This window comes from Sylvia atricapilla, chromosome 6, assembly GCF_009819655.1.
Source record: "Sylvia atricapilla isolate bSylAtr1 chromosome 6, bSylAtr1.pri, whole genome shotgun sequence".
Lineage (NCBI taxonomy): Eukaryota > Metazoa > Chordata > Aves > Passeriformes > Sylviidae > Sylvia > Sylvia atricapilla.
Window position 1 is genome coordinate 36507079 of NC_089145.1, and position 23022 is coordinate 36530100.

Genomic DNA, 23022 nt, shown 5'->3' on the forward strand with positions numbered 1-23022 from the left:
GCTCCTCCGGGAGGCCCCTCAACGCTCCCCTCACCGCCCATCTCGCCCCTTCACCGCCCCTCTCAACCCTTCGCCCCCCGCTCCCCTCTCTCATCCTTGTCATCCCTTTCTCCTCTTTTCTCCTCTCCTCTCCCATCCCTCTCTCCCCATCCCTCACTCTCTCTCTCTCTCTGTTTCCCTTTCACCCCTCACCGCCTCTCGAAGAAGGAGGGAAAAGGGAACGGAGGGCGGGCGACGCCGCCAACCCAAGAAGCAAAGCGGCGGCGCGGCGGGGGCGTCGCGCGGGTGATTGACAGGCGGCGCCGGCCAGTGGGCGCGGCGGGTGGGCGCGGCGGGGGGCGTGGTCAGCGGGCGGCCAATGGGAAGCTTGCGCCGCCGCCCCTCAAATCAGCGGGCTCAGCCGGCTGTCCCCGGCACGGAGTTGTTTGGCGGCAGGCGGGCGGGCGGTGCAGCCGGGCGGGCGGGAGGAGGAGAAGGAGAAGGAGAAGAAGAAGGGGAAAAGCAGGGGGGGGCTTCCCTTTGTTGCATGGGGGTGTCCAGCCGGGGCTGAGGGAAGGCAGGGAGGGGGTCGGTGCCTCCTGCTGCCCCATGGCCCTCGCTGAGGGGGCGGCCGTGCCCTACGCCGTGGAGCTGGGGCTCACAGTGCTCCACACGGCGCTCTACGCCGCGCTCTTCCTCTTCGCCTACCTGCAGCTCTGGCTGCTGCTCTACTACCGCGAGCGGCGGCTGAGTTACCACACGCTCTGCCTCTTCCTCTGCCTGCTCTGGGCAGCCCTCAGGACCACCCTGTTCTCCTTCTACCTGCAGAATTCCCTGCAGGCCCTCCGCCTCCAGCAGCCCTTCGCCCACTGGCTCTTGTACTGCCTGCCCGGCTGCCTCCTCTTCTCCAGCCTCTGCCTCCTCAACCTCTATTTCGCTGAGGTAAGTTTTGCCGTTTGGGCAAAACCCCTCCAAAATTCCATTTCTCGAACCTCCACTCTGCGGGACACCGGAGCTGGAAGCTCCTCTTCAGCCACCTCTCCAAACTTGGAGTGCCCTGGAGCCGAGGCTTTGGGGTGGGATGGGGATGTGAGCGTCCAGGTGAGGGTGGGAGGTGATCCTGGGGGTCTGCCCACACTGCAGGCTTTGGGACAGCCTAGGGGGATGCTGGGCTGTGCCCTGAATCCCGGCTTGGAAGGAGGCACAGGGATTGTGCCCTGAATCCAGCCCTCGGTACAGACTTTGGGACAGGCTCGGGGGGGATGCAGAGGTTGTGCCCTGAATCAAGCTCGGGGGAGAAACACAGGGATTGTGCCTTGAATCCAGGCTTGGGGAGATGCACAGGGATTGTGCCCTGAATCCAAGCTTGGGGGGGGGGGCGGGGTGGGATTTTGGTGGGGGGGATGGTGTGAGCTAAAAGTATGCCCAGAATCCCAGCATCAGGGGTTTGGGGTGCGGGGCTGTACCCTGCCTGCAGACCCCGCATGGCGGGGGGGACAGGCACATGCCCTGAATTTGGGATTTGGGGGGTGCAGGGAGATGCCTTGCTCCCAGGTGGGGTTTTCCTCTTTGCAACCCAGACCCACGGCGGGATGTTCGTGTTGGGGGGCATCACTTGAGGGTCTGTTTTGCATCTTTTTTTTTTTTAATTGATTTCCCGTCTGCAAAGGGGACCAGAAAGTGGCAGCAGCAGGGGCTGCTCTGGCCTGGAGTGATGCCAACCATTACGTCACCAGCCAGAGCCTCTTCTGCTATTGTTGCTGCGCTCCCTCCTTCCCTCCATCGCTCCGCTGCAAACCGGGCTTGTTGTTCCGCAGCTTGTCAGACAAAAAAAAACCCCGAGATCTCTCCCACAACAGCCCAGGGCAGCCGAGAGGGGCCCCTTCCCAGCACCGGCATCGCTGCTGGGACAGTGCCTAGCTGCTTGTTATTGTCACCGAGCTGTGTCCCTGCTTTTTCTGGGTTTCCCATCACTCGTGTCGTGATTTTAAGCCTCCTTTCCTTAGTCCTTCCACTTGCCTTTATCTCCTAAAGCCCTAGCTCTCCCCTCCCCATCCTCCTCCTGAATATTTTGTTTCTGCTCCAGTTTCTCGTGAGCAGCCCTCTGCTCGCCTGCCTCCCGGTTCGCTGCCTATTTATGAAACAAGTCACCACTTTTTCCTTCCAGCTTTGTTGTTGTTGGGATTCTTTGCTCTGCAGCTCTCAGCTGTTCCCCAGCCTCACAAAGGAATCGCTAGCATACAGCAAAATCACTCCAATGTGTCACCCACGGGAGTTATGATTTCATTTTCCCCAGGACACTGACGTTTGCATGATACTTGGAGCAGTGGGGTTGTTCTGCTGTTCTGGTTCTTTTCCTCCCCTCTCTTTCCCCCCAGTAAACACCTGGAGGCTTTGGGGGTGAGTTGCCTGTTGCAAAAGCTGTTAGAGGTGTTGTTGATGGAGTGGCAGTGGAATAATAAATGGTGCATAGAGTGCACAAATCCATCTTGCCTGCTCAAGGGAGCCTGACCTCTCAGTTGCTCCAGCCAGGAGGGGTTTGTGTCCCTTGAAAGGCAGGGATTCTGTGCTCTGCTCCACAGAGTGGCTGGATTTCTGTTTTCCTCTAGGTCACTGGATTTGACAGCAGATTTGCCTCTCTGCAGGCTTGTTTAAAGGTCCTCTTAAAGTAAATCCAAATAGATTCCCAGGCTTCTCCTCCTCCCACAATATCTGTTTTTCAGTGAACTCTGCGTATATCCCACTTCTTTCTCCTTGAAGACCTAGAGCCAAGGGAAATCCTGTCTGAGGAAATAAGAGCTCTGAATCTGGAGTGTGGAAGGATAAAGTGACTTATGAAAATGGGTCTGCTTGCTCAGCTCCAGGGAGAGCCTGACACTTCCCTGGAACAACCAGGAGGGGTGTCCATCACTCTGTGGGGTTTTTGGGAGATCTCAGTGGTGGCACTCCAGAGGTTTGGAGGAAAAAAAAATGGAAAGCTCCTGTAGCTTTTCTGGCTCCCGTGATCTAGAGGTGTGTTTGCTGGTGTGACACCAGCAGAAAGTGCCCATCCATTCCCAATTTTTAAGGGCCCACTTGGCAGCAGCCTGTGGAAGGACACTGAGCTTCTGCTGCCCTCAGGGTGGGTGGCATCCTGAGCCGAGATGTCCTTGGATAAATGCATGGGCTGCTGCTGTGCTGAGGCTCATTGTCCCTGGACACAGAGCCTCCTTTGTGGAGATGCTGGAGAAATGGCATCTGGGGAAGAAAATGGCCTGTGCTGATATTTGAGCTGATCTTGCTTGATTTACAGAGCACCTCAGGCTGTGTACAGGCTGAGGATGGAAAGGTGGTGGGGAAGAAGCTCCAGGAAACAGATAGCTGTGGAGGACTAGTATTATTTAACACTCCAGGCTGTTTTAGGGCTGAAATTCAAATTTGCTAAAGTGCCTAGTGTTCCTACTTTCCCTGGGGACAGGCTATCCTCTTCCCATCCCTGAGATTGACCCCTGAGATTCCTGAGGGGATGCAGAGACCCGACAGAATGAGTGTGGGATGTGTATTTCTTTTTCATAGAATCCCAGATTGGTTTGGGTTGCAAGGGACCTTAAATCTCATCCTATTCCACCCCATGCCATGGGCAGGGACACCTTCCACTATCCCAGCTTGCTCCAGCCTGGCCTTGGACACTTGCAAAGATCCAGGGGCAGCCACAGCTTCTCTGGGCACCTTGTGCCAGGGCTTCTTCACCCTCACAGCCAGGAAGTCCTTCCAAACATCCCATCCATCCCTGCCCTCTGGCCGTGGGAAGCCATTCCCTGTGTCCTTTCATACCACACTCCTGTCCTTTCCAGCTCTCTTGTAGGCTCCCTTGTGGGATGCTTTTTCCACCTTCAATATCCCTTTAGCTTGGGAGCATTTCTTCCTTTCTACTTCATCATGTACTAGGAGTCCTTTCTTGGGACTCTGGGGTTCACAGTCCATCAGGTTAGAATTCCTCAGATCCACTCCCAATCTTACTTCAACAGCACTTATATCCAACCTAGGATGCTCCTTTGTCTTGCCCTTGGAATAGCCCCTGTGCTGCCAGCTGCTTCAATAATGCCACCTTCCCCAAGAGTATGCAACTTCTGTTTTTCCCCAGGTCTTTGTCAGGATCATGGTACATGGAAATGGAAATACATGGGGAAAGTTCAGGATATTTAGCCTGGAGAAAAGGAGGCTCAGGAGGGACCTTCTGGCTCTGCACAACTCCCTGACAAGAGGAGGCAACCACAGGGGCTTGAGCCCTATTCCCAGGGAACAAGAGACAAGAGGAAATGGACTTAAGTTGTGCCAGGGAGGTTTAAATGGTATATTGGGGAAAATTTCTCCACAGAAAAGGTTGTCAGGCATTGGAAGGAGCTGCCAGGGAGGTTTGCAGTCCCCATCCCTGGAGGTGGCACTCTGCTCTGGGCTGGGGACAAGGTGAGAATCAGGCACAGCTTGGACCTGATGGCTTTGGAGGTTTTCTCCAACCCAAATGATTCTGTGAAATGCAGCCACAACAGTCTTGATCTTCAAGACCTTCTTGCGCCCTTAGCACCCCTGGTTGTCCTGGGCATCAGCAGCTGGCATTGGGATGAGTGAGGAATGCTGGCCTGGTGGGGCTGGTGGTGTGGCCAGAGCCCTTCACCTGTCTGGGTATCTCTAAGTGCTCCATCTGAGGAGATGACATCAGCCCCTTTCATCCTTTCCTGCTCTAATGCTTTCCTGCTCTTTTCTGCTTGCACTGGACACAGGCATGGAGAGAGCATCCAGCCTGAGAGATGCTTGTCTTTATTGTCCTGGATCTTCCTGCCTTCCCAGGTGGAAAACTGGGAAAACCTCCGTCCTTCATTTCCCTCTTTCACCTCCCCTGTGCAGCAGACACCTGGCAGTGCCCTGTGCCTCGGAGGGACAGCTGGTGCGGGATCACTGAAACTCCAAACTGCTCCATCCCAGAGCTGATGATTCCCATGTTTCCCAGCTGAACAGGTGGCCCTGCTGGGGACCAGCTATTCTAGGAAAGGAGGAACATGCAAAATTGCAGCCTGTGTTGATGATGGCATGGAACGATCTCGATATTAATCTGAGACTGCTGAGAGATCCTCATGGATAGTTCCAGCTTTTCCTCTGTGGATTGAAGTGGGGCTTTGCACACTTGGAAGAAGGTGTGATTCCAAAATAGTCTGTGCTGTGCTCCCATTATCTTGTGTGGTAAGGGGAGGGATCTGTCTGGGGGTGCTCCTGCAGCTGAGCTGTGTTGGGGCGGGACATGGTTGTGTCTTGTATCTGCAGAGCCCAAATTCACGTTGTCTTTATGTAGCAAAAAAATAATTTGATTCCAGTGGACAACAAGAAGTTCCTGGGTCTGTCAGATCTGCTGAAAAGTAGCTTGGTTTTGGTCCAGCCTAAGTGACTCAGTGTTAGGGTTAAGATCCTGCCTTGTGCAGGTACTGGGAGTGGTCCTTGGATTCATCTGTGGGATCTGGGATATGTCACTTATCTTCCCTTAGCAGCTGTGACACCTCCAGTTCACCTTCTAAGAGTGAATGTGTCTCTTGAACACACCCTTAGGGACACTCTGGGCTGTGATGTGAGCAAGGAAATCACTTTTATGGGATAAATCCACTCATCCCAAACCCAAAAGCCTCCAGCATCATGGAGGGCTTCGGAGTCTGTAGCTCATTTCAGCCGCACTTTCTGGATGATTTGGAGTGCTCAAGGGATTCATGGCTCTGGAAAGGCACCTGAGTATTCCAAACTGCTGTAAAATACTTGTTCAGGAGTAAGTGTTCCCAGTCCTGCTGCTCTGTGCTGCTGAAAGGTCTGTTCCCTGTTTTCATGCTTGATTTCTCCAGCTGGGCTCAGCTCAGATTTGAAGGAAACCGTTCAGTTTGCAAGGATTGCTGCTCACAGCTTGGCCTAATGCACCTGCTGAAGCACAGGGGTCTTATTTTTCCTGTTTTTCTGAAGAACAGGGTTGCTCCTGAGCTTTCTGTGCTGGATTTTTCACAGCAGAGCCCTCAGCCTGAGGCGTCCTTGGGCTCTGAGAGCAGCAGAGGCTCAGAGCTCAGTCTGAAGGATAAGAACCCAGAGACGCCCTGTGCACACTGCTGGTGGCGCCTCCTGACCCAGTCCCTGGGAAGGAAAAGCAACCTTCAGATAACATATCAGCCTTAATAAGCAAGCCCACCAAAGCAGTGGTGTTTGTTCCCTTCCTGAAGTTATGGGAATAACTGTCCAGGGGCTAATAAAAGTGTAAGGCTGAAGCTGTGGTCTCCCTCTGCTTTCCATGGCAGCGGGCCAAGCATGAGGCTCAAATTGCTGTTGCACTCTTAACCCTGACTCAGCTTTGTGTGCTTTAATCCCCAGGGCTGCAGGGGAGGGTTTGGGAAGAGTGTCCTGCTCAAAACAGCACCTTCCTGTGAGTCAGGGGCACTTCCCTACTCAGCTAAGGGGCTGTTTTCAGCTGAGAACACAACATTCCCAGCTGGAATACAAGCCAGGGACTCTGCAGAGTTGTTCAAAGGCTGAGGTTACAGACAGAGTCACAGCAGGAAAGCAGATTCCTCAGTGGATTTCCATGCTGCTGGACTGGGTGCTGAACCAGGAGTTTTCCAGCTGGATGTCACCAATGCCTGTTTTGACAGGACAAGAGGAAAAAGCCTCAAGTTGTGCCAGGGAATATTTAGATCCTAAGTGGATGTTAGGAAAAAATTCTTCACTGAAAGGATGGTGATGTGTTGGAACAGGCTGTTCAGGGCAGTGGTGGAGTCTCCATCCCTGGAAATGTTCCAAAAACTTGTGGATGTGGCACTTTTTAGGGCATGGTTTAGTGGTGAATGTGGTGGTGCTGGATTAATGGTTGGGCTTGATGACCTTGGAGGGCTTTTCCAGCCTCAGTGATTCAGTGATTCCATGATACTCCCCAAGTGCCTGAATGTCACCCACAGGCAAACAAAGGAGGATTCAGGGATATTTCTGTTTTGGAGTCACCACGTGGCCCTTCCAAGGCGCAGTTTCCTTTAACTGAGAAGCATTTTAGAGCTCAGAGTGGATTGTGCCACACTCCTGTACTTCTGTGGGACAGAGAACATTAACAGAGACCCATATCTTGTTCCTCACTAAGTTGAGCTTGTCCTTGCTCAGCCTCGGGAAGAGGAGCCAGGCAGAGGCTCTTGGAAAAGAATCATTGAAGCTGTCCAATGTCCTTTGAAATACTTGGAACCACTGTAGTGGCTCAGACAACCCTCAGATCCTGAAATGTCTCTGGAAATCCTGTTGGCAGCAGCCTGATTCCTGAAGCTCATGTGCCATTTCTACCTCAATGCTGACTTAGAAGCAGGAGCCAAGGAATCCCACCAGGATAAAAGGTGCCTAAGGATGCCTGGGAGGAGAGGAGTGATCCTTCACTGCTGACAGGGAAGGCTCCTTGTAGGAGAAGAGAAACTGAACCTCCACACCTGTGCAGTGATCCCACAAGTACAGTTGGGATTACTCTGGATGTGTCTGTGCCTCTTCCCAAGTTCCTTCAAAGTCTCTAATGAGGACATGAGCTTTGTCTGTGGCTGAATGTGACCCCAGCTCTGGAATCTTTCTTGGTAGGGACTGGACCTGGAGCTGGACACTACCCAGTTCCTGACCAGTGTGAGCGCTTGGTTCCCTATGTCTTTGCAGCAGGAATTCACATCTGAGCTGTGACTTGGGAGTATCTGCACCTTCCTAAACTGCCCCTACTTCTCTGATATGGAAATCCAGCATGGTTGAGGTCCTAAAACAGCCCAAAACATTGGGAAAAGGAAGTGTATTTTTTAAGGACTCCAATGACTTTCAAGTGCTAAACTCCCTTCTTTTCTTGAAGTCTTTAAAGTATGGTGTTAAAGTGCTTGTCACATATGGGGTGTTAAATATGTTTGTGGTTGTTGAGAACATGTATTTGGGCTGGGCTTGTACAAGGAAAAAGTACCATTCTTTTGGGTCCAGAGCAAGACTTGGTGCTAATAAATAACCCAGAGTCCTTGAAGATATCCAGCTGGATTCTGATTTCCCTGTTTATCTCTTGACAAAGTTGAAAGGAAACTGTAGGGCGTGTAAAGTAACCCTGTGCAAATCTTTCCTCCAGGTCATATTCAAAGTGAAATGTGCAGCTGAATTCAACAAGTACAAGTAAGTGCTGCTGTCCTGACCTTCCCTTCAAAGCTGGTCCCAGGGGAACTGGCTGGGAATGGGAGGGTCAGGCCCCAAAAGCTGAACAGGGCTCTAATTCCATACCTGTGCTCTAAGAAAGGAGCAGAGTTGGACCTTGGAGCAGGACTGGGAGCTTCAAGGGTGTCAGGGAAGTTCAAGCATCCCAGTTTCCCTGGGTGAATTCTTAGGGTCACTCTGAGCTGTCTCAGCCCAGGAAAGATCTGCAGAACAAGGCTTGAGCAGTGAGTGAGCCCCAGGTTTGTGCAGCCCAGGTGCTTCCCAGGGAAACCCAGGGTGGAAAATGCAAGCTCCAGTGGCTCTCAATAAAGGAGTTGCAGTGGTTGTGATGACTCATGGCTTATTGACTGGAGTTAATGCAGAGCTGGAGCAACACTTAAAATCTGCAAGATAAGAACCTGACTGTCAGAAGATGAGTCTTGTAACTCATGACTGCTTACGCTGCTCATGTGTTATGAGAGCAGCTCCAACAAATCCTCTGCAGCCTTGGGCTGCCAATACAACCCCTGAAATTTGCTGGAATGCCTGAGCTTCCCTGCAAGCAGAGCACTTGGGAGGGTCTGCTGAGACAGGAGAGAGGTGCAGAATGAACCTGGGCATTTTTCCCCTCACCATCTCTCCAGGGTCCTGTTGTACCTGGGCTCCATCCTCACCAGCCTCCTGTTCCTAGTTGTGAATTTAACCTGTGCAATGCTGATCCACGGCGAGGTCCCGGAGAAGCAGCTGAGGTGGACAGTCCTGGCCCGGGCTCTGGTCAATGACAGCCTCTTCATCCTCTGTGCCATCTCCCTGGCCTGCTGCATGTGCAAACTGGGAAAGATGTCTTCAGCCAACGTCTACCTCGAGTCCAAGGTGGGTAAATGCCTTGGGAATTCCCACTGGCACTGCTCAGCTGGATCTGAGTGTGCTCACTCAGGGCATCACTGGCCTGGTGGCACCTGAGCTGCTCTTGCTCAAATTCTCCTTTCAGTGGGGAGGTGGCAGCTTTTGGATTCCTCCCTTTCACTAAGTGCACACTCCTGCTGTGGGAGTGCTGTTTCCTGCATGTTTTAGGGGTATACTTTGCAGCTTTGGCATAACAGATTTATGAGCTGCTTCTGCTTTTCAGGCATAGAAAATCCCAGGTTTGCCTTGAAGAGAGGGTTCTCTAAGAGCAGCAGATGCAGTTTTTGCTGTGTATTTTACTTGTAGCAGGTGTGTAATGATTTCCTGCAAAGTGGATCCCACAGAAATTCAGCTTTAGCTGGGCTCTGCTTGGGTAGGAAGAGATGAGCATTTTGGAATGGGAAGAGAAGTTGCTGTAGGTCCTGTCCCAAAGCAGGACAGGTGAGGGTCTGGACACACACAGCTCTTTTCCAGTAGATAGCAAAGTGGAAAAGGCACCAGGAATGTGCCAGGAGGCTGCAGTCAGTGTCAACTTGAGTGCTTGGAAACATCTAGAGGGAAACCCAGAGCACCTAAGCACAGCTAGTTGAGGCTGAGGTTTTCTGTAGGAAATGTCTGGCTCCTTAAGCAGCAGAGGGCCTTGGTGGATGTGTGGGCTGGGTCTGGTGTCCTGCCTGGCTCCTGTGACAGCTGTCCAGAGGCTGCAGGTTGCATCCAGATCTGCAGTGAGGTAGGAGCAGAGAAGCTGCTCACATCCCTGCTGGCCTGGGCCTGGTATCCAGCTCTGACTGGCTCTGAACACTCATTAACTCACCCAGCTCCCCCAGTGCAGGAACAACTTCTCCTCACATGCCTGAGGCTGCCCCTGGGCTGTGTACAGCGTGCTCCAGGGAAGCCTCTGCTATCCACTTGGATACTCACCCTGGCTGTCTGCTAAAGGTCTCTGCCTCCTGCCTCTGCCTTGGGGGCATTCCCTGATGTTGTGTGTGGGAAATTGCTGCAGAAACAGGCTGGGGGGGAGCAGAAATGTTACACAGATGCTGCAGAAGGTTGCTGCCCTGAGCTCAAAGCCACGCAGCAGGGCTGGAGGCTGCTGCCTCCACAATGAAGGTGGGAATGTTTTATCTGTGGGCAGGAGGCTGGACTACAGCCAGCTTCTGTCCTATGGTCCTTGTGAATTGGAGATTTGCTTCAGCAGCCTTTGTGCCTCATTGTGCTTGCCTGAGCGCCACAGGCTCAATTTCCATTGACAGCAAGGTGTGTGCTGGGTGTTTTGGTTTGGAAACACAGGTGTCTGCCAGAGAAAGCCAGAGCTTCTCTTGGAATGGGGAATGTAAACCCTCTCCCTCTGAATTATTATAATTTTGAAATTAAGGGGCTTTCAGGCAAAGAAACAAATAGGAACGACAGTTATTTACTAGGAATTTTAAAAATAAAAACACAGTAGTACAAAAAAAACCCTAAGAAAATAACAAAAAAGAAAACACTGACAGAGTCAGAACACGAGCTGACCCCCTGTTGGTCAGGGTGTTGGTGTCAGCCCAATCCAGTCCTCCTGCAGTGACAGATGTGGTTGTTGGAGCAGAGATGATCCTGGAGAAGGGTCCAGTGGTGCTGAGATGGGTCCGGTCTCCCTCTGGGAATCCAGTGCAAACAGGCTGTGCTGGTGTTCTGAATGCCAGGTTTGATCCAGGCAGGAATGCTGGGCTCCTCCCCCTGGCTGGAGCCTCTCCCAGTGGGATGCTGGAATTGTATCAACCATGGAGTGAGCCTGGATGGCCCATGAACAGCAGATATCCGCTGCAGGGAGGATGGGTCCTGGAAGAGATAGAAAACACTGCCCCACTTGGTTTAACAGCTGCCCATTGACAGAAGGCACCTGCTCCCTCCCTTTGTGGAATGTGGAATGGATTATAGAAGAAATGAAAACACCTCCACAGCCACTTTTTACAGATGGCAATAGAATACACACTGCTGGTTACATATTGCATTGCAACCCAAGACACTGAGCTTTAGGGTTGTCACTTGTCTATTGGCACCTGTCTCCTGCTGACTCTTTCAAGATACTGTTCTGAGCTCCCAGTCTAAGAAAATAGAGCTGGGATGTGGAGCTGACCAGTGGGATGAGCTTCCCCAGCAGATTGTCTGCTTAAACACAAAGGCAGCTCAGGTGCTGAGGGGTGTTTGCCCCCTTACTGTGACTTGCTGCCTCCTAGCAGCCATTAAAGGAATTAATGGATGGATTTAACAAACCAGGCTTGAGTTGGTATGCATCCCTTGAGTGGAGGGGATCCAGTTTCAGCCCCCTGCCATGGGCTGCCTTTAACTAGATCATCCAGCCTAGCCTTGGACACTAACAGGGGCAGCCACAGCTTCTCTGAGCAACCTGTGCCAGGGCCTCAGCTCCCTCACAACCAAGAATTTACTCCCAATAGCCCATCTAACCCTGCCCTCTGTCTGTTTGAAGCCATTCCCTTGTCCTGTTCCTCCATGCCATTGTAAATGGTCTCTCTCCATCTTTCCTGTAGGTTCCCTTCAGGAACTGGGGTTCAAGCTCTGGGTCTTTCTGCCCACCCCAAATACTTGAGCTTCTTTCTTAGACAAACACTGTGTTAGTGTTGGGGTCCTGGGTGGCTGCAAGTGAAAGAGCTGGGTTAATACCTCTGCAGAATTTGTTTTCCTGCTGGTTGTTTGTTTGCCTTGTGGAGATTCCCAGAGAAAGGCAGAGGATGGAACAGCATCTCCCTGGACCCCCAGTTTGGAGTTGACTGACAAAATCCTGGCAGGGACACTCCAGTGCCTCCAATCCTTCCCTGCTCCCAGGCAGCTCTGGCTGTGTGGCTCCTGCAATGGACTCATCACATGAGAAAGCTCTTACCCAGCTCTGAATATTTTAGCAACAACATACAAATGTTCTGGGTCATTCTTGCCTGCACAGCTGCTCATGCATTTAAGGGAACAGGGAAGAACATCACAGCTCTGTATTAAAACTCTTTTTATTTCTTCCTGTCCTAGGGAACATCTGTCTGTCAGGCTATTCTGGTAGGATCTGTAGTAGCCCTCCTGTATTCCTCAAGGGCTTGCTATAACCTGGTAGCTGTGGCCATATCTCCAGACAATGTTCCTGGTCCTTTTAATTATGGCTGGGACAACCTTTCGGACAAGGTGAGTGTGCGACCCCCAATCCAGAGCCAGTGAATTGAAATGAGTGAAACTCCTCATCCTGTGAGGATGAACAGGGGGCTCTGGGGAGTGTCTCAGTAGCTGAACCCCCACATGATCTGCCTTTCTGCTCTGCCAGCTCTCTCCACCTAGCAAACCTGAGTCCTCCTCTCTTCAGGAAGGATTCCCTGTTATGCTCTTCCCTTTCAGCCTGCCAACTCTTCATTTGAAGGAGAGGAGGGATGGCTCAACTAGAGCAGAACAGCAATGCTTAATCGGGCATGGCTGTGTGTGAGGGAGAGTCACTGGTGTGGGCAGCCAGCTCCCAGTGCCCTGGTAGCACACTCTGAGCAGAACCAGCTCACCCAAACTAGCAGCAGCAGCCAGGTGAAGGTCACTGTGCTGCTTTAGGGACTCCTGCCTTTGGAAAGGTTTCTCTGTACTCCCAGTTCCAGCTTTTGGGAGCTCTGTGGGTGGCTGGAATGACAGACCCCTCTGCCTTGTGCCCACAGGTGCACGTGGAGGTGAGCAGCGAGGAGTATGTGGTGTTTGGAGTGGTCCTGTTCCTCTGGGAGCTGGTGCCAACCACTTTTGTGGTGCTGTTCTTCCGCGCTCAGAGACTGAGCCAGAACCTGGTAGGCCTAAGCAAGTCCCACTTCGCTGGGAGGTTGCCCGGGATGACTTTTGGGAATGTTTTGCTTCTAGCCTAACTCCTTTCTCCTTGGCAGACTGCAGCAGGGATGGTCAACAGCCACAGCTACAGCTCCAGGGCCTATTTCTTTGACAATCCCAGACGCTACGACAGCGACGATGACTTGTCACGGCTCGGGGCCAGGGAAGGAGGGTAAGGAAGGGTTGTGCTGCTGCTCTGCTGCCCTCTGGGGAAGGAACAGAGCTCCTGGCTTCTGCTCCTAGGAAAAACTGGTGGAAGAGGCAGCTTGGGCAAGGTAGATGGGGCAGGGAGCCTCTGACAGAGCTTTTGTTCCCTTGTGCAGCTCTCAAGTTTTTATTGGGCAGAAGTGACCAGCTCAGAGAAATGTATGGTGCTCACAGAGAAATGTATGGTGCTCACAGATGGTGCCTGCAGACAGGAGACCTCATCCAGGAGGGCTGGGGTCCATTTCAGAGGGCTCTGGAATGATGTCCAGAGAGGTTTCTCCACTGGGAAGTGAGATCTGCTGAAGTTTTCGAAGGGAGCTGGGACAAAGCTCTGCAGGAAGTGCTGGTGGGGGGGGGAAAAGGTGGTCAGGTATCCCCAAAAAAACCTCATACGAGGCATCCTGGCATCTGTCACCTGTCATCACGGAATCATGGAATGGTTTGGGCTGAAAGAGACCTTAAAGACCATCTTGTTCCCCCCTTTGCCTTGGGCAGGGACACGTTTCACTATCCCAGGCTGTTCCAAGCCGTCTCCAACCTGGCATGGAACCTCGCTTCCACTTCGCCTTCAAGTCCCTTACTGTTGGAATAAATCAGCTAAGAGTCCACTTTATTCATGCAGAAAGCCAATTCTTTATTCACAAAGCTTATATTTGTAGGAAATCTCAGAAGGCACTGTGTTAAACCTAACTGGTCAGCAATACAGTGAAACTCAGGTCATTGGTCACTAAGGGCTATTGTAAATGTCTATCAAATTTTCTCTCTCTAGATATGTTTACATTTTTCCTTTGTGGGTCCTCATGGGACAAATCTTACTGTTTACATAGGTGCATTTGTTTTTCACCCTCAGAATCGATTGTTGTGTTAAATGAACTTATCATTTTCAAAATAGCTTCACATAGGAACTTGCAAATTGCTTGTGAGCTGCACTTAGAAGAAATGCCAGGCCAGCATTGGCAATTTTAGCAGAGTGAGGCCTGATTTCATAAGGCCTTTTTTTTTATAATTCTACCTGTCTACGACATCTCACCCTTTTCATTAACTTAAAAAAGGCTCATGTTCTGATGTTAAAACAGCTTGCTCTTGTGAGGGTATTACCTCATTAAGGTTATTACTGGTTATCAATTAGATACGGGATAAGATACGTAAGAGATGGATTACAATCAACAAAACTTACCAAATTCTATCATGTCATTGAACACAGTTTTGCAGCATGAGAAAACAAAAGAATAATGTCCAACGTCTCTTAGGGAAATGGAAAAAAATGACCATTGTTTTAAAGTCCAAATAGTTGAGACTCAGGACAAAGTTCATTCGCTGGAATTGTTGATCTTTGACATCAATGAATGTCCACTCTTAGATCCTGGAACAGGGAATAACTGAAGGTTAGTAGGAACACTATACCATGATGACATAAGGCTTTTGTTGGCAAATTGCTTCTGGAGTTTGCAGACACAGCTAAGTCTTGGCAGTCCTACTTCTGTTGCTGTTCTGGCCATGAGGGCTGCGTGATGATCAGGTTTTTTCTCTTTCCACTGGGCCTCATTTTCTCAGAGGTGATCACTGTCCAATCTAACAAACAGGTGACTGCTTTGAACCTGCTGATGATAAAACACAAGCATGCCCTCTCTTGAAGTCAGTGAATCAATTAGGTTTTGCTGTGGCACACTCAATTAAGATTTAGATTTGATGCTCTTTTTTCCATATTTCTAATGCAAAATTGCATTATTTAAAACTATTCATTGCCTAAATTTCTAATGTACATATTACATTGTTTGGATGTTCTTAAGGCACTAAATTCTCCTTTTAGTTTTTTTTTTAAATGAGATGCATGTCTTTGGTTATGAGCATGAAGAAACATCAAGCCGAAACAATACATGTAGTGAACAAGGAACTGACAGCAGTCAGGAATAAGTTAGGTACAACAATTAAGAATATTTCAGATAATACACATCATTAATAATACATGTGAAATTAGGTAATTAGGAATCTTTGAAATACTGTACCATCATCCCAGAGTCTGCCAACAGCTGACAAACCTTAATCTAGTAAGGGCTTGGATAATTATTTCCAGATAATAATTCCCAAGTTCACTCTAAAAATAGGTTCAGTCATCATATATAAAGGGTCAAATTGCCAAGTCCAAGTGACCTGAATCTAGTTTTGATGCAGAACACATCTGGGTTTATTGGGAAATTCTCTATCCAGGTAGAGCCAAGGCCTGGCCACTGCCCAAGCTCCAGCTGGGAGGGAATTCCCTAAACATATTTTAAAACAAGGCCCTTAAGAATAGCAGTTATGAGTAAAGACCTTGGGGTTAAACACTAATCAAACCATCTAGCACTTGGATCCCTCTGAAGTTTCCTTCAGGATAGAGATGCTTCAAATGCAGCAAACTGCTGGAGTGCTTCTGTAATAATAACTGGGAAAAACTAAAAGACTAGCAGTTTGGAGGAGGCTTTCAACGAAGCTGAGGTATCTTTTCTTAGAACTCTGAAAGATACTTAAAATTATGAGAGAGCATTGGGTCAAACCATAGAGCCAGTGGAGGGACTAATCAGAGAGCTAACCTGGTCTAAGAGATCCATAAGTAGCTCGAGAACAAAAAAGAAGGATCTTGAAATGGGTCTTTTAGATAATTACACGAAGAGATGTTAAAGCATATAAGAAACCAGCTGTAAACACAGTAATAAGAGCTTATGAATAATGATTATTACAAAATTGTAAATTCACATCATGTAATCAATACATCAGTGGTAACTGTCTTAGGAAGTTGAGATAATACCTTTCTAAACAGTCAGGTACCTATGACAGCAAAATCAAACTAAGGAAAACACTAAAACAGCTTACAATCAGTAACATCCATAATGTAGAATCATAGCTGAGTCTTCTGTATTATCTATGGAACATAAAACAGCAGAGATTGTAAGGAGCAATAGAATTTTCAACAAAATCAAGGGTGAACACACTGTATCTTCTTTATCCCCAAACAGGTCTTTATCAGTGTTTCATCACAGGTGTTTTAGTCAGTCATCTTATCTCTTAAATATGTTCTGTCACAATCTGTTGAAATCAGGTGGGGCAGTCTTCTTTATCTTTTCCACAAGCAATCCTACCTCCAGGAGATATCTTCTGCTGATGGGCCATTGAGGCTCACTGCATGACTGATAAGATCATATCATCCCATTGGGAGATGCTTCACCCAGGGAGAGGAGCCCAGCATTCCTACCTGGATAAAAGCTGAGACTTGGAACACCACAGGCAGCCTTTTTCCACTGGATTCCCAGAGGAAGAGCAGACCCTTCTACGCCACTGGACCTTCAGAGGAAAACTACACCCTTTCTACAGGATCATCTCTGCTCCAACAGACCTACATTCTTCACTGCAGAGGACTGCAGCCACCATTTATTCAGACTACTACCAACACCCTGACTGACAGGGTGTCAGGTTGTATTCTGACCTTGCTTCAGCAGTAAAATTTTTTTTTGTGAGCTAATTATTTCTAAACTTTCAAGAACTGCTGCAGATCAACTTCAAGGTTATAGAACTTAGTTAAGAACTTAAAATTAATTGCTGCAAATAATCTTGGGAGGAGACTTGCAGGTAGTGGGAGCTGTGCGTGGGATGGAGATGATCCTGGAGCAGCAGCGGCAGTACCACGAGGAGTGGGAGTCACTCATGGATGTGATGGTGAAGGAGATGCTCACCAAGAAGTCCATGCTCCATGACCAGATCAACTCAGACCACTGCACCCGGGCCATGCTGGACAGGTACATGAAAGTGAGCAGCAATCTGCAGGACCTGTATGAGGATGAGGACGGCCTACGTAAGGAAGAGCTCAACGCCATTTCCGGGCCAAATGAATTTGCAGAGTTTTACAGCAGACTGAAGCAAATTAAGGAATTTCATTGGAAGCACCCGAATGAGATCTGTGTTCCTATGTCAGTGGACTTTGAGGAGCTGCTGAATGCCAGAGACATCCTGTGTGAAGAAGCTCAGAATCTAGTGCAGTTTACGGATGAGGAAGGGTATGGGCGATACTTGGATTTGCATGGTTGTTACCTCAAGTACATGAACCTGAAATCATCAGAGAAATTGGATTATGTCACTTACTTATCCACATTTGACCAACTCTTCAATATTCCCAAGGAGAGAAAAAGTGCTGAATATAAGAGGTATCTTGAAATGCTCCTTTGGGTACCTGCAGGATTACACGGGTAGAGTGAAACCATTACTGGACCAGAATGAACTTTTTGGGAAAATTCAGACAGAATTTGAGAAGAAGTGGGAGAATGGCATGTTCCCAGGCTGGCCAAGAGACCAGCAGTGTCCTCACCTATGCTGGTGCCCACCTGGACCTCTCAGCCTTCTCCTCCTGGGAGGAATTGGCCTCCCTGGGACTAGACAGGTTAAAATCAGCTTTGCTGGTGTTGGGGCTCAAGTGTGGAGGGACTCTGGAGGAGTGTGCTCAGAAGCTTTTTAGCACAAAAGGCAGATCCCTGGAAGAACTTGGTCTTTCATTGTTTGCTAAAAATCCAAAGACAAAAGCAAGCAAAAGAGACACTGAAAGAAATAAAGATGTTGCATTCATGGAAGCTCAGATTTATGAGTATATGGAAGTTCTTGGGGAACAAAGACATGTCACCCTTGAGAACGTGCAGCGTAAGCAGGCGCAGACGGGAGGAGAGAGAGGAGGAGGGGGAACAGAAGAGCAGTGAGAGCGAGAGTGAAGATGAAGAAAATGAAATAATTTACAACCCTAAAAATCTGCCTCTTGATTGGGATGGGAAGCTCATCCCGTACTGGTTGTATAAACTCCACGGTCTGAACATCAACTACAACTGTGAGATTTGTGGTAACTACACCTACCGAGGGCCCAAGGCGTTCCAGAGGCACTTTGCAGAGTGGAGACACGCCCGTGGAATGCGGTGCTTGGGCATTCCCAACACAGCACACTTTGCCAACGTCACACAGATTGAGGATACAGTCTCGTTGTGGGCAAAGCTGAAACAACAGAAGACTTCAGAGAGGTGGCAGCCCAATAGAGAGGAGGAATATGAGGATTCCAGTGAGAATGTGGTGAATAAAAAGACCTATGAAGACCTGAAGTGCCAAGGGCTGCTGTAGCTGTCCCCAGGTGAAGGATCACATGTCTGCAGAGGGTGGATCTGGCAGCATCTCTGACTTCTTCATTGCCTGGCTTTTGTATATGCATGAATATAGATTCCAAGAATACTTTATTGAGTTGCTTTCCGGTAAGCCCCTTAGACTTGTGGCATTGTTTTATATTAATAAATACCTTGAAAAATAGAGTCATTGTAATTTAAAAAAAAAAAAGAACAGAGCTGCAGCAGCCAAGCTGTGTGCCGGGGTGGGAGGAGGCACACTGTGCTGTCCCATATCTACAACAGGTCTCTTAGATGAGCAGCAATTAAATATAGATCATCTGGTCCCAAGTGATGGGCAGGGAAAACTTGGTGGCACCATCCTGCGCTGCTGCGCCTCTGTTCTCTCTCCTTAAACACTTGTGGTTGAAAAAGAGGAGGGGAAAAGGTGATAAAAAAAGAAACCCTAAAAACTGCACACCATAAGGGGAAAAATACCAGAAGACAAACATAGAAAATGCTAGAAAGGCACAAAGCACCCACAGTTCTCCTCTTCTGTTTCGGAGTCTGCAAATTCTGCGGGGGGCTGCTGACCAAGGGGTCCAGCCCCGGTGGAGCTGCTGGGCCTGGAAAGAAGCTTTGCTACAAAAATGCTGCCTGGCCACTGCTGGTCCTGCAGTTTTACAAGTTCTGCCGGAGGATGAGAGCTGCTTAGACGGCTGCCATGCCACCACCTGCAGTCATGATGGCTCCCCAGAGAGCAGAGGTTGGCCAGCCCTGTGCCGTCTGTCCGTGCCATCTGGGGGAGGTAACTCAAGCATGACGGAGGTAATTTTGCAAGAATATGCAATGAAGTTCTGGTTCCTGGTTCTTAGGTTGTTTCTCCACGCTGTTTGACTCTTGCTGCCCCTACTGCTATGTCCAGCCCTGGGATAGAAGGGAAAATGACCGTCATGAGGGCAGTGTGCTCCTGAGCATCCACACATGGGGACACACACACAGGCACTGTCCTGGAAAGAGAGTGTAGGCTCGGGCTCCACTAAATATATTTGCCAAATGGGGGACCAGCCCCTGGACCATACAACACAGTATAACAACAGTATCAGTATATACTTTCCCTCTCCTCAACATATTTTGCCTCTTTTAACTCACAGTCTTTCCGTGACACGTATGTTTTCACGCCGTCACCGTTCCCGTGTGCTGTTTCCACATCACAGTTCTATTCTGTGACTTGTTTCCCCACACGCTAACAGATGTACTTTCTGGTTCTTCAGCATTCACTCATCACTGTACTTGAGACTGTTGTCCCCACAACTCACTGCGCCCTTCTTTCCTCAGCAGCTCTTAGGCTGCCTCACCTTCTGTGACTCTTTTCGGCCGTGTATCTCCTGCAGTTCGGGACCACATCTGTGTTCTGTGACTTTGTGTTCTGTGACTCGCAATTTTGTTCTCACCTGGTGCGCAGTTTCTCCCAGGAGTTCATTTCTCTGCATTCCATGTTCCACACTGATTGTAGCCATAGCCTTTTGCTACTTTGTATATTCGCTGCTTGAATTTCTTTTCCTGCTGATCCTGTGGCCAGTGATACTGCGGGTGGTTGTATTCATGTGCTGTGTCTCCTCTCGCTGTAAGCTGCTCTTTGCTGCTTCCCTGGCCGTACTCGCGGCCGGCTGCAATCTTCCTTTCATGACTTTGTATACTCCATCTCTAAATCCCTTCTCAATGCCCGATCCTGTGGTTGGCTTGGCTCGTTTCACCTTATCCTTTTGTGACAGACTGTTCATCTCGCATCAATCACGTCTTCGGGTCACCTTAAGTCGGAATAAATCAGGCAAGACTCCATTTTCTTCACAAAGAAAGCAAATTCTTTATTCATGAAGCTCATGTTTGTAGGAAATATCAGAAGGCACTGTGTTAAACCTAACTGGTCAGCAATACAGTGAAACTCAGGTCATTGGTCACTAAGGGCTATTGTAAATGTCTATCAAATTCTCTCGTATATGTCTATCAAATTTTCTCTCTCTAGATATGTTTACATTTTTCCTTTGTGGGTTCTCATGGGACAAATCTTACTGTTTACACAGGTGCTTTTGTTTTTCAGCCTCAGAATCAATTGTTGTGTTAAATGAACTTCTCATTCTCAAAATAACTTTGCATGGGAACTTGCAAATTGCTTGTGAGCTGCACTTAGAAGAAATGCCAGGCCAGCATTGGCAATTTTAGCAGAGCAAGGCCTGATTTCATAAGGTGTTTCTTTTATAATTTTTCTACCTGTCTACAACACCTCACTTGCTGCCCAGGTGAGCAGTTCAGAGGTTCTGGCTCCTCTTGACCAGTGCTATGGTACCTTATGCTCTTTCTCCATGTAGCTGTCTCATCAAAGCCAAGTCCTTGGAGATACTGTACCTTCAACACCCTGACCAGTGCTGGGAGCAGAAGTCCAGAGGAGCCAAATTATTAATCCCTAAAAAGCCCATGCCTGTTTTTTTCTGCCTCTATTGCAGTTTGGCCACCTCTCAGTCTGTTTTTTCTGTCTCTCCTGCAGCTTGGCCACCCCTCAGTGCTCGGGCTGCTACGGCTCCCTGGCTGGCACCGACAGTGGGAGCACCGCGGACAGCGCGCCCTTGCTCTGCGCCGCTGGCGGCTCGGAGATCAACCACCACCACAGCTCCCACCCCACCCCACAGAACTGAGGAGGCTCCCTCTCTTCCCAGAGTGGCACTCATGTATAGGATTGTAACCTGGTTTTTCCTTTTTCCTCCTCTGCCCCCCGAAGCATCTAACTCATGACACAAACATTCCACTACCTGCCGCAGCTGCGCGCGGGACTGAGCCCAGGGCTGCAGGCAATTAAGTCAGAGAACTGTGACTTTAAGGTACCATGTAGCAAAGTGAAGCTGAACTCTCTGGAAGCTTTTTTTTTTCCTTGGTCTGGTCTTCAAGATGTTGGCAGCTAAATGCACCAGAGCTTCCTCACTAGAAAAGAAACATCAAATGCATATTTGCACTTTTATCTGCACACTTGGAAGGAACGAATCTTGCTCAGGCTGTGCTTGGCCTGAGACTGTTCTAGTTACTCTTTTAATTGCACATCCAGGGCTGGGAGAGGCACTGTCTTCCTGCAAAGACGTGTTCCCTGAAGGATTCTGCATCTTGCCTCCCTGGGAGCGGGGAGCTCTGTCTGGGCAGGGCCCCGGTGCTGGATGCTCGAGTTTACTGTGCCATATTCCCACCTGGCAGGGCTGGGTGAGGCTTTGGGGCTCGGGGAGATCTTGCTCTGCCTGCTGCTGGTCCCACCTGGCTGCTGCCCTGTCCTACCTGGGCCTGTGGCTCAGAGCTGAGTGAGGTCAGTGTTCTGCTGGCCTATTGACCACCCCGCTGGCTCGTGGCAGAGGGACAGGGGCTGCCTTTTCCCTGCAGGGAGAGGCTGGAGCTGGCTCAGCAGGAGTGTGTGTGCAGGAATGCGTGTGAATCCAGGGCTGCTGCACCCCCTGGGTGCTGGGACGAGCCCTGCTTCCCCTCCTCCTTGCCCACAGTGGGGCTTCCCTCGTCCCCCTCAGTATTAAATTGCATTTAGCAGATAACCAAGAGTTTAAACCTAAAGTGAATGTGAACTGCTGGGTCCCCACTGAGGTGCAGGGGGTGTGTGGCTGCCTGTGGAAAGTTGCTGTTGAAGAGGGAAGGGGCAGAAACCACAGGGATATGATCCTTGGGCTCCTTGCTCTGCCCTCTCTGTGAACCTGACAGAGCTGTAGAGTGCACAGGGTGGGAGTGCTGGGTTAGGCTGGGACAGGTCCCTGTGTCTTTCCTTAACCAAAATAGCCAAGTTTGACCTGGCATGGGCTCTTTGGAGATGAGGCTTGGTGTTATTCCTGGCTTGTCCCTGAGCCAGCCGTGGGGATGAGCAGAGCAGCTTTGGATAAAGGCACTGGTGCAGGGAGGGAGCTGCTCTGACCGTGGGGCAAATCTACCCTTTTAACCTGCCTGCTGCTGCTCCAGCCCTGCTGTGACACTGAGGGCCAGGGAGTGCTGTGCTGGGACAACAACCTGGATGCTGGAGGGACCCCGGGGCAGCCTCACTGCGGTGAGAGCTGTGAGAGAAACCCCAGCCCCGGGGCATCCTCTCAGCCTGGCCCTGCTCGCCCCTGGGGCTGTGCTGAGCTCAGTGTGGCTTGTCCTCCCTGTCCCTGCGCGTGGCCTGTGCTCTCCCTGCTCACCTCCTGCACTCGTGCTGACCCAAAAAAGCAGCAAGTTCTGCCTCTTTTTTTTGGAGGAGGCAAAGACGGCAACTCTCAGCACATCCCTGACCCAGAGCTCCACCCCTGTCTCCTGGCAGGAACAGGTTGCTCCATCTCAATCCCTGCTTGGCTTATGGCAAAGCTGGTGATGGGCCAGGCACTGTCACCCTTCCTTCTGCTCCCGTAAGTCTCCAAAGACAGCAAGTGACACTCGTGGCCCCTGTTCTTGCTTAAATTCCAAAGCACTAGGAGCACTTTAAGTTGTACTTCCAAGGGAAAGGAGTGTAGTGCAAAAAAAAAAAAAAAATTAAAAAAAAAATTAAAAACCCCTACAAAATCCAAGGGCTACAGGCTCATTGTTCCTCTTGCACTGAAGCACACACCCACACTACGATCTTCCTGGATTATTTTGGATGGCAGGTCAGGGCAGTGAGCCTCGTTGCTGATGGACCCCCGAGCGACTGGCCAAGTGTTTGGGTTTTACTCCTTTGTCCGGGGGATTCCTAACTGACTGCTCCTCCCGGGGCCGGTCTCGTGTTTTACTGAAGTAATTTATAGCTGAGAAG

General features: G+C 49.9%; 1 protein-coding gene and 1 pseudogene across 1 annotated transcript; both read left to right on the top strand.

Moving 5' to 3' along the window:
• Positions 1 to 511: 511 nt before the first annotated feature.
• GPR137C (G protein-coupled receptor 137C) lies at positions 512 to 21955 on the top strand. The gene is made up of 7 exons (XM_066321521.1): positions 512 to 921; positions 8105 to 8148; positions 8811 to 9039; positions 12088 to 12237; positions 12747 to 12869; positions 12963 to 13078; positions 20764 to 21955. Exons 1-7 carry the CDS (start codon positions 589 to 591, stop codon positions 20909 to 20911), a joined length of 1143 nt encoding a protein of 380 aa, XP_066177618.1. The 5' UTR covers positions 512 to 588; the 3' UTR covers positions 20912 to 21955.
• Positions 16534 to 18670, top strand: LOC136362734 (splicing factor 3A subunit 3 pseudogene; annotated as a pseudogene).
• Positions 21956 to 23022: the final 1067 nt, after the last annotated feature.